The 15,243-nt window shown below is 45.7% G+C and overlaps 5 protein-coding genes across 5 annotated transcripts; all 5 read right to left on the bottom strand.

Annotated features, from left to right (window-relative positions):
* Nucleotides 1-68: 68 nt before the first annotated feature.
* On the bottom strand, nucleotides 69-2,125 carry SERLADRAFT_476857 (uncharacterized protein; the record flags this gene model as incomplete). Its single annotated transcript, XM_007322464.1, has 5 exons — nucleotides 69-283; nucleotides 340-489; nucleotides 893-1,044; nucleotides 1,164-1,354; nucleotides 1,434-2,125. The coding sequence occupies 5 exons, from the start codon at nucleotides 2,090-2,092 to the stop codon at nucleotides 248-250; spliced, it is 1,188 nt and encodes a 395-aa protein (XP_007322526.1).
* A 186-nt stretch (nucleotides 2,126-2,311) lies between these two features.
* On the bottom strand, nucleotides 2,312-3,916 carry SERLADRAFT_476856 (uncharacterized protein; the record flags this gene model as incomplete). Its single annotated transcript, XM_007322463.1, has 6 exons — nucleotides 2,312-2,482; nucleotides 2,537-2,690; nucleotides 2,747-3,037; nucleotides 3,102-3,152; nucleotides 3,222-3,606; nucleotides 3,669-3,916. 4 exons carry the CDS (start codon nucleotides 3,820-3,822, stop codon nucleotides 3,007-3,009), a joined length of 621 nt encoding a protein of 206 aa, XP_007322525.1.
* Nucleotides 3,917-4,225: 309 nt separating this feature from the next.
* SERLADRAFT_441903 (uncharacterized protein) lies at nucleotides 4,226-6,843 on the bottom strand (the record flags this gene model as incomplete). Its single annotated transcript, XM_007322462.1, has 5 exons — nucleotides 4,226-5,442; nucleotides 5,495-5,950; nucleotides 6,000-6,158; nucleotides 6,213-6,544; nucleotides 6,599-6,843. The coding sequence occupies 5 exons, from the start codon at nucleotides 6,841-6,843 to the stop codon at nucleotides 4,226-4,228; spliced, it is 2,409 nt and encodes an 802-aa protein (XP_007322524.1).
* Nucleotides 6,844-9,065: 2,222 nt separating this feature from the next.
* SERLADRAFT_417771 (uncharacterized protein) lies at nucleotides 9,066-10,863 on the bottom strand (the record flags this gene model as incomplete). The annotated part of the gene is made up of 2 exons (XM_007322461.1): nucleotides 9,066-10,586; nucleotides 10,645-10,863. The coding sequence occupies one exon, from the start codon at nucleotides 10,575-10,577 to the stop codon at nucleotides 9,066-9,068; it is 1,512 nt and encodes a 503-aa protein (XP_007322523.1).
* Nucleotides 10,864-11,726: 863 nt separating this feature from the next.
* Nucleotides 11,727-15,146, bottom strand: SERLADRAFT_476850 (uncharacterized protein; the record flags this gene model as incomplete). Its single annotated transcript, XM_007322460.1, has 13 exons — nucleotides 11,727-13,594; nucleotides 13,647-13,729; nucleotides 13,782-13,891; nucleotides 13,947-14,041; nucleotides 14,093-14,245; nucleotides 14,306-14,333; nucleotides 14,386-14,409; nucleotides 14,465-14,530; nucleotides 14,582-14,695; nucleotides 14,752-14,825; nucleotides 14,872-14,899; nucleotides 14,954-14,999; nucleotides 15,058-15,146. 13 exons carry the CDS (start codon nucleotides 15,130-15,132, stop codon nucleotides 13,078-13,080), a joined length of 1,413 nt encoding a protein of 470 aa, XP_007322522.1.
* Nucleotides 15,147-15,243: the final 97 nt, after the last annotated feature.

The following is a 15,243-nucleotide window of genomic DNA, read 5'->3' as shown; positions in this document are numbered from 1 at the left end:
CGGTAGCTCCCAACAGTTAAGCCCCCTTGTTGGCCATTACGTTAACGTTGGAGTTCCTGCCTTAGGTGGCCTTATGTTGACCGCATTTTAGCGTCTCAGCGTGAGCGATATAATATGCCATCAACTACATCCACGAAACTACTACAAGACTCATAAAGTACATATACGCCATTCGTACGCTTCATACGCATTTATCAATGATATACTAGTACATTTTATCCATCTCCTTCATATATTTGTCTATCTTCTATGCAGAAGGGGCGTGTCCAAGGGAGGAACCAACCTACGACAGTTGGGTCAATACAAGCTGAAGCTACCGTCGAAAGCAATGCTTTTTACCTTCACAAGCGTCTCTAGTGTAGCATCCGAGTTCTTTACAAGGTCATCATCGAAGTCGATCAAGCCTTGGGGGAAAACGGCGACAACGGTTGATCCGCCATATGCGAAATAGCCTAGCTCTTGTCCACGGCAGACGGAGGCGCCCGGTTCCTGATGGTACGCAAGATTTGGCAAGAGGTGATGAGTGAATTTGTGAGAGAAAATGTTCAGATATGGGACGGCGTCCAGGACCATAGAGATAAGACGCGAGGGTGACCGCAGAATCGCATATCATTAGCGTCAGATTCGTAAATATTTGAGTGGAAGTTGTCGAAATAGTATGTATGTGTTGCCATGAGATGTATACACCCCGGGATTTGAGCCACGCAGATATCGAGGTCATAGCATATAAGCGTTTGATTACGATGTTTATCCAATATCCCAACACCGATAATATGCGAGGTGTATTGATATGACACAACATGTATATGTGATAGTTGAAGGATTAGTATGATTATATGTTAGGAGGATCAGAAAAGTCATTTTGAAAATGAGAGACCGCAAGAACACTGACACTGATAGTCCAAACAACACTTCCGACCAGCAGAGCACCTACAGCGACGAAGGCAATGGGTTTTCCAGATGCCTTGTGCTCTACGATAAGGACGGATCGTTTGTTCACAGAAAGGACGTCGAGTTTGGGTTCGTTGATGGCTTGAGGGTTGACTATATTTGTAGGATTTAGTTACAATGTCATAAGCAAAATAACAAAACAACAAAAACCAGGCGAGAAGGGAAATAAAACGCATAGAGTTGTATTTTGGAGATAATGATTTAACACATACCAGTATAGTATTGTCCCTTGACATCTCTCGGCGCTTCTTTGATGGTCGCATCAAAGGGGGAGTGGAAGCGATGGTAATCTGCGGGTGCGAGACGGAAGATGGCAAGTGAGGCACCATCGAGCGCAATGGATACAGGGTCTTCCGCAGGCAGATCAAGGAGTGCAGGAATAGTGAATTCATCCCCTTTAATCCTGGCATAGAGATAATGAACTGAGATATTACACAAAAACAAGTGGCAAAAATCAGAGACTCGGAGGATGAGGATCTCACCAGAATTTCTTAGCAAGATCCACCGATTGGTATACGACGAGTCGGCTATCAGCCGCACAGCAAAAGGCGCTCGGATCATCCGCATTCTGTACGGGCCTTACTTCGGGCTTGAGTTTTCTGCTGAAGAATTCGTTGAAGGTCCTGTATTTACGGATGTCGGGCTCGAGGAGTTCATCCATCTGGATTTTGTATGTCTGGATAAAGGATGGGATACTCTTGACCGAATCTGGGCTGTCGTATATCTTCCCCTCTCTAACGCTCTGCTCTCTCAATAAATCTTCAACACGCTTTGAACCTTCAAGCAATTTAACTTGTTCCCTTCCACAGAACAAAAGGTGCATGCCGATGCGCGCATAGATAGGCATACTTTCGAAAAACTTCTCTCCTGTCTCGCGTTTGATGACGAAATTGCCAACATGGTAGTGGGCAGCGAGACTCTGCACCTCTGGTACGATTCCCTTGAGCCACTTTACGTGATCGAGGACATGGATGTGTCCGTGAATGCCCTGAGTGACGTCTCCACCATGCTCGGATGCAGCGGAGTGGCCTACGAGGGAAGTGAGTGCATGTGCGACGGCGTCGTTGTGGGTGTTGGGCAGACTGTTCGAGTCGACCTCCTCAAGAGGCTTGTTGATGTCTGAGCCGTGCAGGGAAGACATAGGGCGATTAGTTCAGAGACAAGAGGAAAGTTCACTGGGGCTGGAATGACCATCTAATATACTTCTATTTAGAGATCAATGATGGAGTGTCCTATTTTTAGCTGCACAGTCTTAGCAACCTTTCTCCGGAGTGCAATCAAATCTGTAGACACTGGTAACCTGATAATAGCTGTAATACCCAGTTTGTTCTCATCCAACGCGGATATTCCCTCCAGAAGGACATCATAATGGAACCATCTCACTGTTCTCCGGACATCGTATTTGACTCCTGGTTGAATCCTTGAATCCACGAGAACGTCAAGAAGCCGCGGAGACGGCCAACATCCGAGCGAAGAGCTGCAAGATAATCTGATATCTTGAACATCAACATGACTGAAATGGTCTAGAGGCCTGCCTTTCCAACAAATGGAGTTTAGTTTGCTAGTACGGCAACAGAACACATACCACGCTGTTTTCCAACACGACCTAGGGTGGGTTCCGATAAAAGCACCCGACTAGCCAAAGTGGTCACTAAGACGATTCTAGACCAATGTACTAATGTTGCATCACCAAATCTGCTGGGTTTGTCCTGCTTCTATCAACATCACTACATAGGAAACTGGTGCTCTAACTTTGATCACTAAACACAACGGGAGAATGTTTCATCTTACTCACCTATATTGCATATTGCCACGATGATTGACGTGTTTGGGTCCATATGCTATACTGGCAGTATGGACACACCTGAGAACAGGGTGAGGACAGCTCGGTGTTCAATCTCAATCCGCTATCTGGGCTGTCAAGTATTTTCACGATTGACTCTTTGAAACATTTACTGTCAATCCTTTGTCTGCTTGTTGGTCGTATGCAAATAGTATTTTGGTTCGTTGAAGATAGAGGCAAAAATAATCGTGAAGAGATATGATTAATATATATCAGATTATATCGACAACAGACGGCCAAATCCTGTAAAGTGAAATAGAGATGGATTTCAGCAAAATCATAAATAAATGTGACCCTGTATGCGCACCCAAGCAAAGCGACGAGACCATGTATCATTGCCCATATGAATGGAACCCATCTATAGAATAATCAAATAGGGATTCGGGGGTTCTTCATCCAACCCCGCACCAAATAGAGAATGGCTTACGTTGACATGGAAAATTTTCCAGATCTATACACTGCAGCCAATATGTATCCCACAATGGCTGAACTCAGTATAGTACCCAGCAGGCTGACGAAGAAGAAAGTGAGAAGGACTAAAATCGCAAAAGTGAGTCTTGAGCGACGCGTATTCATTCGAGAGGGTTTGATCCGCGAGTAAGGGTAGGTGGCAGCCGACTGTGGCAAGTGTTTGTGTGAGGAGAAATGGTCAGCTGGCTGTGACACATTAGAAGGTTGCTTGACTAGTGGAAACGAGTGGTGTTCGAGAGGTGTTGGTGGGAACGCAAAGTTAAGGAAAGCATATACTCCACAAACTAGATAGGAGGGAATGTGAAAGACCAAGGTCCAGTACAGAGTGAAATGGAATATATCTATGAAGAAGGTAGCTCAAATCAATGTTACAACAGATCCAGGAAAAAGAAAATGTGCCTACCGTTAGCGTTAGTTAAGTAAGAGCCCCCTGGCTGCACTGGCCCACTAGAAGCGACACGCCCCAGCTCAATAGCAGGATTATACAAGGCAGGCCAAGAGACATTATTGATGTGAATGTGCAAACTGGGGATTACATCTGAAACGAGAGCATCCATTTATCCGTCAAAAGTGGTGTTGGTTCAAGACATAAAATGGCATGTGTTTGACATGTTGCAGTCGAAAGAAGAAAGCTTAGGAAAATCTCGGGGCAGGAATGAGAATATTAATGTCATTGCCATCAAGGTTCGGCTGGGACCGAATTTCTTGGTTTCTTCAGCTTTTCATCATTCTTGGTTTCGATTCAAGCTTAGGCTCCTGTCCATGTATCCTTTACTCGTACGCCTGACACATCGAATGCTCTTTTCACTCCACAACCAATCTAGTCTAGCTTCGGTGAAAGTATCTCACAATGTACGGACTGGTTTATACATTGCACCAAGTTTTGGAGTCAAGGCTAGTGGAATGTGCCAACAAGCCAGCAACCAAAGCATGCTCTGCAGCATCTTTTTTCTTTCTTCTTCATCGAGCCTTTCTCACTTTTCCCATTACAGTCTCCACATAAGCGTCCATATCTGATTCCCACTTGCCGACCTGCCCATTCTTGACAATATAAAATTCTCTCCGTAGAAATTCGCTTTCTTCTTCTGGGCCGTCACCGTCGTCCTCTTCCTCTTCCATCAACTGCTTCAGGAACCACACATCGTGACTAACCAAGATCAGTGTTCCGGTAAATTCTTTCAGTGCATCCACGAGCTTTTCGACTGTCCCCATGTCCAGATGATTTGTGATTTCATCAAGCACAAGCACGTGAGGTGCATTCTGCAGGACAAGTGCAAGTGCAATCCTATTTCGCTGTCCACCACTCAAGTTTCTTGTCTTGCGCAATACCGTGTTTCCGGTGATCCCCACGGTGCCAAATTGTGCCCGACACTCGTGCTCTGTCAGGCCTGGATATCGTTTCATCATATCTTCTACCGGTGTACAATCGTGATCGAGCTGATCTACAATATGTTGCGAGAAATAACCGATCCGAAGAAGAGGGTGATGATAAACTTCCCCCTTTGTCGGTTTTGTCTGGCCAGTCAACATGTTAAGTAGTGTGGTCTTGCCGCATCCATTGGGACCCAAGATTGCGATTCGATCATTGGACTTAATATCGATAGAGAAATTTTCGATGACGTTTCTCTGAGTACCGGGATATTTGAAAGAAGTGTCTTTGGCCATGAAGGTAGAGCCGTGAAATCGTAGCGGCTCAGGGACTGGTATCTTTATGGGCGCGGTCTTTACTGCTTGCTCCACTGTGACTTTCTCCCTCGCTCCATCGTGGTACCCCGCCCAGTAACTGACCTTGAACCGCTTTCCATCTTCTGTTTTTTCCATGCCCAGACGATCCAGTTTCTTTTTGCGCGAAGCCACCTGACCTAGGCGTTTATCGTCTCCCGTCGATTTGGCTTGCTGAACGTTATGTTGAATACTAGCCACTACCTTCGCCCTTTTCTTTTCCTGGGTATCAAGCATGGTCTGCTTACGAATACGCTGCTCTTCGCTATTTTTCTCGTAATCATCGAAATTGCCTGGGTGATATTTTAGGGTCTTGTCTCTCAGAATAATCGTCTCATCTGTGACTGCGTTCAAGAATTCCCGATCATGTGAAACGACGACAACGGTGAGACCCTCTGTTTCGTTAATTAGATATTCTTGTAACCACAAAATTGCAGGTAAATCGAGGTGGTTGGCTATCAACGTGACTTAGCGACATTATAATAGGCACAGAAGAAGATGGCGTACTTGGTTCATCAAGGAACAAAACGTTAGGTTCTAGGAACAGCGATTTTGCGAGTGCGATTTTCATCCTCCATCCTCCTGAAAGTGTCTTTACTGGCGCATCAGTCTGGTCCTTGCTGAATCCCAGACCTTTCAGGATTTTCCGTGCTTTTGCAGCTTGCGCCTCCACGTTTATCAGTTCATATTTGTCAAAGATTTCCGGCAAGAGGTCAGCAGTCATGCGTGAAGTAATGAATGTTTGCGCGTTTTGCACTTCAAGTTCGCTGTACTCCTTCTCGAGCTTCAGCTGCTGTTGACGAGCTTCGTGTCCTCGTGTGCCAGAGCGTTTAATTGCTAGACGCCGAGCATCTTCAAGGCGCTCTCGCAGTCGTGAGAGTAGAATTCTGTGCACAACTCTGTTAAGCTCTGCTGTGTTCTTTGCTGTGCTTTGTCTTTCGTTGCCCAGTACTCGGTGTAACTCTGCCTGAAAGGTGAGTTATTTACTTGGATGGCATATACTACTACAAACCTTCAAACTCCCATAGAGCATTCTTAGAAGCTTTATCTGCGTCTAAGACTTCATTCAGCACTACAGTCGACTCATCGAAGGTTTCGAGTTGTGTGATATGAAGAATATTCAAATTTTGCGGCATCGCCAGTATATTATCGGCCATACACTTCATTAAGACTATGTTTATAGATATCAGCTTGAATCACTCCGATAATAGGCGCGAAAGCTTACCTGTCTTGCCAACACCGTTCTGGCCAATCAAACCATATCGCACACCTTCCTTCAATTTAAGGTGTGCATCAACCAACAAATCCAACTGATTTACTGAAATATTGACATCGGCCAGATCGATATCTTTAGAGCTTGTTTCTAGAGTCTCTCGATGAAATCGGCTCTGCTGCGAGCTTGCGATAATTGTGGGTTCGACTCCAGTGATCACACTTTCATCAGTGGCAGCTTTCTTCTGGGTGTGCCTCTGTCTCCGGCCGGCCATTGACGATTTTCCCTTTCCTTGTTTAACCTTTTCAGCTGGAGTTGCTGGTACTGGGTCGTCACTCGGTGGCCTTCACAGTCATTGTGCCATTAGCTCCGCGCCAGTGGTCAAGTACATTTCTCACCGCTGCTTTGAAGGTGTGGAGGCTGGCGCGTTTGATGCTCCTAGCGTTGCATAGAAGACATCCATGCGCTCGCTGTCTACTTCTGCTTCTTCCAATATCATTTCTGTTGACTCTCGAATGTCGCTGTTAGTGGAGAGGACTGCTAGCATGCTAGTAAGATAGTTTAAGGCGCTCTCCTCCAGCTTGATATCAAATTCGTTTAAGTGCTCGAGGAAACGATCTGCGTTTCCGGTGGAAGGTGACATGATACTATGGTGGTAGATGTATATATCTGATCCATGGTATGGGGGCGCGTTCTTATTAACTCAGTACGCGCTTTGAAGTCATGGTAGTTTCGGTCCCGACTCACGTGACGTATAGCAACGGATGACCACTGGCATGTGTTGTATTTACTCAGAGGTATACGTCCTGGTACGTCTATCTCCAAGCTGCCTGTAACTTAAAATATGTTTTCATATAACTAAAGACCTCTTAATTCGTAACAGGCTGAGACAATAAAAATAATAATAGGAAAGTATATATATATCTGCGACCTTTCAAACCATAGTGTTTTCTCCGTTACCTGGCCCGCGGAACACCTCATCACCATGGTACCTCTCGAATGCCTCACGTGCATCATTGGCATCTTTTGATAAATTCTGCAGCTCTATGACGGAGGACTCGACGAGTTCTTCAATCCTATCCTTGTCGAACAAGAATTCCTCCTTCCCTATCTGCGCTGCAATCGTCTCTTTCCATATCCGATATACATTTGTGTCTTCGGGCAGCAACTCGTTCAATAAGTCCAACGGTTTTACTGGCTTGAGCACCAGGAGCACAAAGGTTGCCATCGCGGTTTTCGTCCCGAACCTATACTTTACCATCGAAGGCTTTCGTAACACTTGGCTCATCAGTATCTCCCTCTGCGCAGTTTCGTTATCCGCAGATAGACAAAGCGCATTATAAATCCAGGATACGGCGAATGTCCCCAAGAACAGGATTTGACCGAATAGCGTGCCTTGGGGGATCAAAAGTAGCTGGAGCAGGAACTGCGCTATGAGCAGTAGTGATGCATGCCCTATAGAGCTGCACTCGGGCTCATCTGGCAATCGGACCCAAAAGCGCCCTCTTGTGATCGCATTGACGGCTCCCTCTGGACCTAATACTATAGAGACTTGTCGATTGTCCTTCAGCATACCGTCCCCTGCAGGTGCATTATGTGACGTCCGTGGATGAGTGAAGTGTACGCTGCCAGATCCAATTGCGAGATAAGAGTACTGGGTAGCCAAGATACCCACGATTATCATCGTGCAGCAGTACCAATCATGGAATATGCCGCACAGGACACAGGAAAAAATACTGACGAGGATGGGGATAAGGGCTAGGGCTGATACCGTATAGCCTGTAGGAGGACGAAGTTTGAAGATGACCTCGGGTACATGCGTCAGGTTCATTATCGTTACGTCGGTCGGAGTCACTTGTCTCCCTGTTGCTCTAGTGGCGACGTGTAGGTCCTCGCATTCCTTCATGATGAGGTACCCGACGTGGCCCGTGTTTCTGATACTACGTGTCTTCGATTGCGCTGCCTCGTACTCGGGCCCGCCCATCCCACCCAATCCAAAGACCACAGTTGGCTCCTTCTTCACTCCCGGAAAAATGCCATTCCAGAATTTTGAGTTTGCTAGCCTTCCATATGTTTTCGCCACCACATAACTTCCCGGAGAGTTATACCACCCTAACCACTTCCTTCCCCGACTCATATAAATCGTCGCCATGGCTGATACCGCCTCATCCCCACCAAAGAATCCAGCAACACCACCGACGTTGAGCGAGAATTTGGCCGAGCTGAGTGGAGTTTGCCACATAGTATTGCGATTGCGATTGCGGTTTATAAACGACCTGTTAGGTGCCACTGATGAAGCAACTGTCGAACAAAAAAAGAAGAATAAGTAATGTGAGTGGGTTGCATGCCCGCGTTGGGGATATCCTACATATAGTCGGTGAACCGCCCAGTTTCGCCCCACAGTCAAGGTGTGTATCCTGCGTTGGTAAGGCTATAAAATTGATTTAATTCGAGTTCGTGAGGCTGTCATGTGCGTCTCCCTGCAGCTGAGCTCACCTTCACCGCTTCAAGCACGCAGTTGGCCTTGCGCATACTGTGCCCACTACTCGTTCTTGAACGTTCCATGTCATCGCTCAAGTAATGACGAGGGCATTCGAAAAACCTGGCCGTCTACTCGTGCATAACATGTATCGAGCCGAGATTATATCTCTTTGTTTCGATTTCAGCTTTGTGCCGCGCCCTTTAACCGCCCTACACAAGCGCCCTGCTCGCGCGGAAAACTCGTGTCAACTTTTAACTAGTGAACAGAACACACTTGGCGTCATGGCTGATCGATATGTAATATTTCTAACAACTACTCCATTCGATTTACGACTACAGAAAAAAGTAGCCTATTGTCAAAGTAATCAAAGGGGTCTATTCCAATTAACGATTGCGTCGCATGACGTTGAGTACATTTTTCCATAACGACTTCAGTACTCCCGGATCTTTGGCAGGAAGCTCCAGCGTAAACCGCACAATAAGCTCGGCCAAGTCGTGCGACCAGAGGCGTTCTTCACAATACTTGGGTTGGCTCTCCGTGCCTTCGGGTTTGAAGCCCGTATAGGAAGAAATGGACACAGAGTGTTTCTCGAATGCTTGTGCGATGATATTCTTCCGCTCCAGGATAGGATAAGCGTAATCAGCAGGCGTGATGGCCACAAGGAGAGGTATGTCGCACTTGCGTGACTCGTAGATCTCTTTACATTTTAGCACACTTTTCTCCACTTGCTCCTCGGGCAGACAGAATATCAACAAACGGGGCTCTTTCTCCATAGCCTTAGAAATGTCAATGTGTCTATCATACGCATCTGCATCGTGAAGTGTGTAGCGCTTTCCGCCGATGATGACGGTACTCGCCAATGTCTCTGCTATGGGTTCACCGGAAATGCATGTGGCAATATTGAAACCACTCTTCTGGATAGCTGCAGTCGGGCCTAAGAAATTATAGACGAGTATGTTTGGGTTATCTTCCTCCATCTTCTGCATCAGTCCTACAATGTCCTGAATGACTTGCGAAGCATGGTTTGGCAACACCTTCCATGGTTGTGGAGAGCACCGCAACGAGATAAGTTTCTTTATATTCCGCTGTGATTCAAGATATCGATCCTCGTACAAATGAGTCCCATCTTGCGTAGGTTGTCCCTGTATTGCCGTTACGCATGCGTTACCCGCAAAGTACATGCGGTACTTTTTGAAGTCCTTCTCATTCTGTTCCCACCAGCTGTCCATACGTTCCCCTTCAAAATTCTCCAGTCCTAGGATCACTATCACTATCGGAACTTTCTTCCGACAAAGCGCAGAATAAAAGACACGATAGTTTTTTGTGGAGGCTTGTGTAATCCTGTTTGCACGAATGCAATATACGAGCAAACTGATCCCCTCTTTTCCTACGACTTCATGCACAAGGTCTTTAAGCCCTTCCATTGCCTGTGCAGCGGGTACGCGTCCAAGGTCTCCCTCGTTAAGGCCCACGGTGTCCCACAGTTTATACTCCAATCCATCAATATTCATTTGATACGATTTGCTTTTGAAGGTGCATCCTTTTGCACCGCTAGAAACCTCTGCGGGGTGTAATGAACCTCTACGAGAGCATGATGTGGGTGATTTCTCCTCATCTCCACATCTCATGCTATGATTCGCAACATCATGACTCTCCCTGTTTCGAACGTCTGATTTTTGGGTATGTTCCGGATTCTTTAACACATCGCCCGTAGGCCGTTTTGATTTGTCTGGCACCAATTGAGCATCCGCTGGGTCGGTGTTAGTCCAAGTGGCGACAGGTGTGCATGATCTCTCTTCTCCGGAGGTGTGTCCTTCCATTATCATGTTAATCAGAGAGCTCTTCCCAACTCCAGTTTCCCCAAAAAACAGAACATTACGGACGTTTGAGGTCATATTCGGTGTCTGAAGGCATAGGCAACGATTTCCCAATAGATCAATAATAGATTGAAATATAACTCACGTTTATTTTGGTATAGGTATATCTCAGAGAACAATAGCTACTTGTACGACTGGAGAAGTCGCCCTCAGGTAAGTTTCTTGGGTGAGTGATGTTTTTTCAACTGGAGCTATCTACGTGTCGAAGGTTTTAGGCTTGAGCAGTAAACAAGCCACCGCGGGGAGGAATGCATGTGTTTAATGCGCGGCTGACTATAGATTGCTTATCGGCTACCTCATCGTAGAAAGCTATTCTTTTGGTTATCCGTTTCCCTGGCTGAGAGCCCAATCAAACATGGCTTCGAGAAGGCTGTACCCTCGATCAGGCTAGCGCTCTTTTTCCCTGAAAGATGAATTGAGAGTGAGAAGTGGGATGCGTATGGTGAGGCGTGGCCGTGGGGCACTACAGCGAGGCTAAAGCACTTTGCATGATGCCGTCACTGCAATTGGCTATGCTTCTCTCCAAACGGGTTTCATGCCAGAGTAGGAAGTATTTCATTAGTGGATTACTCACCTACAGCACATGCAAAGTGCGTGTAGTTGTCACGGTGTTATAAGCGAATCGACTGGCAAGTGGTCACCCGTCATTAGATTCGGGATGCTTGTATGAGAATACAGCGGTCCTCCTGCAGCCCTTCAACTGTGCGTATACGAAGAAAGACGCCAATCCTTGTCATGAATAAGAGTGTCCCACTACGCTGGAAAAAGCCGCGTCATCAAAGAAAGGAAGCCACTGATCTTGAACTTTACTTTTCCTATCAGCCGCTGAAATTGAACTCATTGGAGCACGTGATGTGGATCCAAGTCATGGTTTGGCCCAGGAGAAAGATAGGGAGACATGCTCTGCGGTAGGCTGCTCTCACTTTCGGTGTAATACTAAAAAAGACAAAAATCCATAGGTATATCATGTACTCAAGAATTTTTCGCTACTAAATATGAATCGTACTCAGTCCGTATTTCTCTTTGAATAATTATGGGCGAAGGCCCGGGTGCTCTGACGAAGGTGCCCTCTAGCACATTTTCCCGTATCAGTCACACCTGATAATAAGAGTGTCATTGGTCCCAACATAGCCCTTAGCCCACTGGCCAGCCATGTCTCCTATGGTCATATACCACTCGTGTTAGCAACGTTCATTTAACTTGAAGTCTGATAGAAGTTCTGTGTCTTCTCATTTTCTAGCGCTTCGTGATTGAGGTCCTGCGATGACGGCAGGGCGTCTACCAGGAATCTCTGATCATCTTTCAACCCAAAATGACAGATTAAACGCTACTAGTTTTGTTATTCAGGTAGGTGTCAGTATCAAAATTATCGACAGAGTCCTGTAGCATGCGCAAAGCTATTGCAACCGGTGCGTTTTAGCTATATAAACACACTACCTGACCAGTACATACTCCGACAGTACCTGGCGTACAGAATATTCAGCACCTACCACTATAACTCTTTTCATCACGTTCTCAAATTTCTACCATCGCGGCCCCGCTCAGGTTCCCCTTCACTCCGAGTCCATGACGCTTCCCTCGCGAAATGTCGTCGTTTTTGGAGAGACTGGGGTCGGGAAAAGTTCTATAATCAATATGATAGCAGATAAAGACGTCGCTCTGACGTCCAATGGTGCCACTGGATGCACTTTCACTTACCAATCCTACGCGGTGAAGCTTTCAGAGAGCTTTACTTACAATCTCTACGACACAGTGGGGACCAACGAGGGAGATTCAGGGAAAATGGTGGATGCTAAAGCTATTGCTAATAGCTTCCGGCTCATCACCGATTTACAAGACGGCGTACACCTTCTTGTATACTGCATACGTGCTCCTAGGATAACCGAGGTCACGCAACGAAATTGGAAACTGTTCTATGAATATTTCTGCAAGAAAAACGTTCCTATCGTTATCGTTGTTACGGGACTTGAGAATGAGATAGATATGGATGGGTGGTGGGATACAAACGAAGAAGCCTTCAAACATAATGGGATGCAGCCTGCTGGGCACGCCTGCGTAACTGCTATCAAAGGTGTTGGAGGCAAACTGGAAGAGAGACTCAGAGAATCAAGGACAAAGGTACGCATTTTATTGGAACAGCACTCCCTTGAAAAAGGGTGGAAAAAAGACCGCAACACTTGGTTCGCGCGATTTTTGCGCGATTTGGGACGCCTTTTCCCCTTACCCACACGCTTTGCTATGATATGGAAGTTGAGCCATTGTGGAATATCCAAATGGGATGCAATAGCGCTCTTAGATAGCATGAAACAGAATAGTACTGTTCACAGGGAGGAAGATGATAAAGGTGACGATGCTACACTGGTAGACGGCCACTAGAGTGAACTTGTCTTCGCTTGTAAACCGCTTTATTACGCACTACATACTATGTCCACCATGATGATCCTTATTTTGATGTATCTTCCGAGAAGTTGACATTGATATAAAAGGAATTACTTATCACATAGACACAAGATCCGGTTCATCGTCTATATCGATTACCTTTTGCTTTCGTTGCTCGCTTTCTCTCCCTCTCTTCTTCCTTCGCTCTTGCGTTTCGCTGACGTGGATCAATGACTTCATAGTCCCGCTCCGCTTTGCGTGTTTCCTCCCCGTCGTCTTTTGGGAATTGAAGCGCGTGACCCATGAATCCTCGATCAACATCTATTTCCATGCCCTCATCATCGACCTGTCTCTGTTCCTCTACAGTATCCTCTTCATCACCACCGTTATGTTCTATGTCATTCCATAGGGAACTCTTTAATTTGCCTCTAAAATTATTCAGCGCTGCAAGGACATCACCCTCGTCCTTTTTCTTCCCATCTTTACTCTTCTTGTACAGACCTCTCCCTTTGGAATACTTGGCCATCTCTTCTTCTAGATAAGACTTATTCTTTGTCTTCTTCCGTGTATGTTCGTCGTCGCTATCGTCACCATGCTTTCGAGAAAGCTTTCGAATCTCTGCCTCCATCTTTTCGATTTCAACTTTTCGGGAATTGCTTAAGACGGCTATCAATGCTTCCGCGCAAATCAAAGTAGGACAGATATTACCTTCCAGCAACTTGCTCCAACGCATGTTTTTCTCGTATCTTAGTTATATCTGAGCGTTCACCTTTCTGAGGACTTTTCTGAGCCTAAGGAATACCCTTTATATGCTTCCGGGGGTAGATAACCGGATAAAAATACCTTGGATCCTGTCTCTACAACATTCCCGGAGTCTTCGGACTTACTTCTCCTGCTAGGCATTGGGGGAAAAACTGCTTCTGGAATAGCTGTGGACTGGGGGTCTTCTAATACTACTCTGGCCTTGAGTGCAAATCCTCATAAGTCGAGTTAGAAATTGGGACTCACGATCTGGTCGGACAATAGCTTTCTTCTTGAACTTTATAGGTACCTCATCTCCTCTGTCCTCTTCATCCTCGGCAAAGCTCAGTAAATTGACATTCCTATGATGTTTCAAGTTATTTTGATAACGTATGTGTCATTGCAATACCTACTTTTTTGCACCTCGTCGTCTATCTGCCTCTTCACGTTCCCGCTGTGCTGTTTCTTTTGCTCGCTGCTGTGCACGTCTTTCTGCGGCTGTTATGCGAGGTACAATATCATCAAATGGATTATCCACAATCGTGATACTATTGATCTTGGGAGGGCTGATATAGTCGAAAACTTATGATCAGATATATCAGTATGCATTTAATGAAGTGACGAACTATAAAGGACGTTCGTTCTCATCGAGCTCTGTAGACTTTATATCAATATATTGACAACAACAAGGAACTTGTCGGCTAACCCATGTCACCAATTTTCATGACATCTTCAAGGCTGACAATAAGAAGATAGATCATGCAAGCAATTATCAAAGCACGTACTATAGATCGTGTCTCCCATACACCGACCAAAGAGGGTATGTTTTCCATGGAGCTCATCAGCTCGATCTGTATTATCTGTGAGTTATAGAGCATGAAGCCAGATGGAGATAGACTAACCGAGAGTAATTATAAACTGAGAATCATTGGAGTTTTTTGTGCCATTGTTTGCCATGGCTATCAGACCTCTGTGCGCAAAACGCAGACGAGGGTGGATTTCATCCTCAAATGGTTCTGATGTATTGGTGTCATACTGTGAAATTAGATTGACGTGTTCATTATTAACTCACCTCCATAGAATGACTCCCCACCTCCTCCCGTACCTGTTTTATCTCCCGTCTGAACCAAGAACCCTGGTACAACCCTGTGATACTTCAGCAAAGGTCGCATATGGTCAATAGTATCCTCACCTGTGAAAGATAACCCCATCATAGTAGCCTGTGGTATATATTTAATGCTAGATGGAAAGTTACAAACTAAATGCGCACGTACCTTCCATTGCCAACGCTAAGAAATTCCTGCACGTTTTGGGCGTTTCCTATGAAGGCAGATTTGGAACATGACGTTTACTGGGAATGGGTTTGTGGCTGGCGTACCTTGGACCATAACTCTATGTCTATTTCTCCAACCGTCGTATCAATTATCACCCGTCCATTTGTCGGAAGTGCCATGATGTGTGTTGTTCAATTTAAAACAGATGACGGTTTCCTTACATGGACATTGATCATTGTTTGTCAACAGCCTTTGATCCAAATAAATTCGCGCCACACCATGACTTGCAT

Source organism: Serpula lacrymans, assembly GCF_000218685.1.
Source record: "Serpula lacrymans var. lacrymans S7.9 unplaced genomic scaffold SERLAscaffold_13, whole genome shotgun sequence".
NCBI lineage: Eukaryota > Fungi > Basidiomycota > Agaricomycetes > Boletales > Serpulaceae > Serpula > Serpula lacrymans.
The sequence above is the reverse complement of the archived record's forward strand: the minus strand, read 5'-3'. Positions and strand labels throughout refer to the sequence as shown.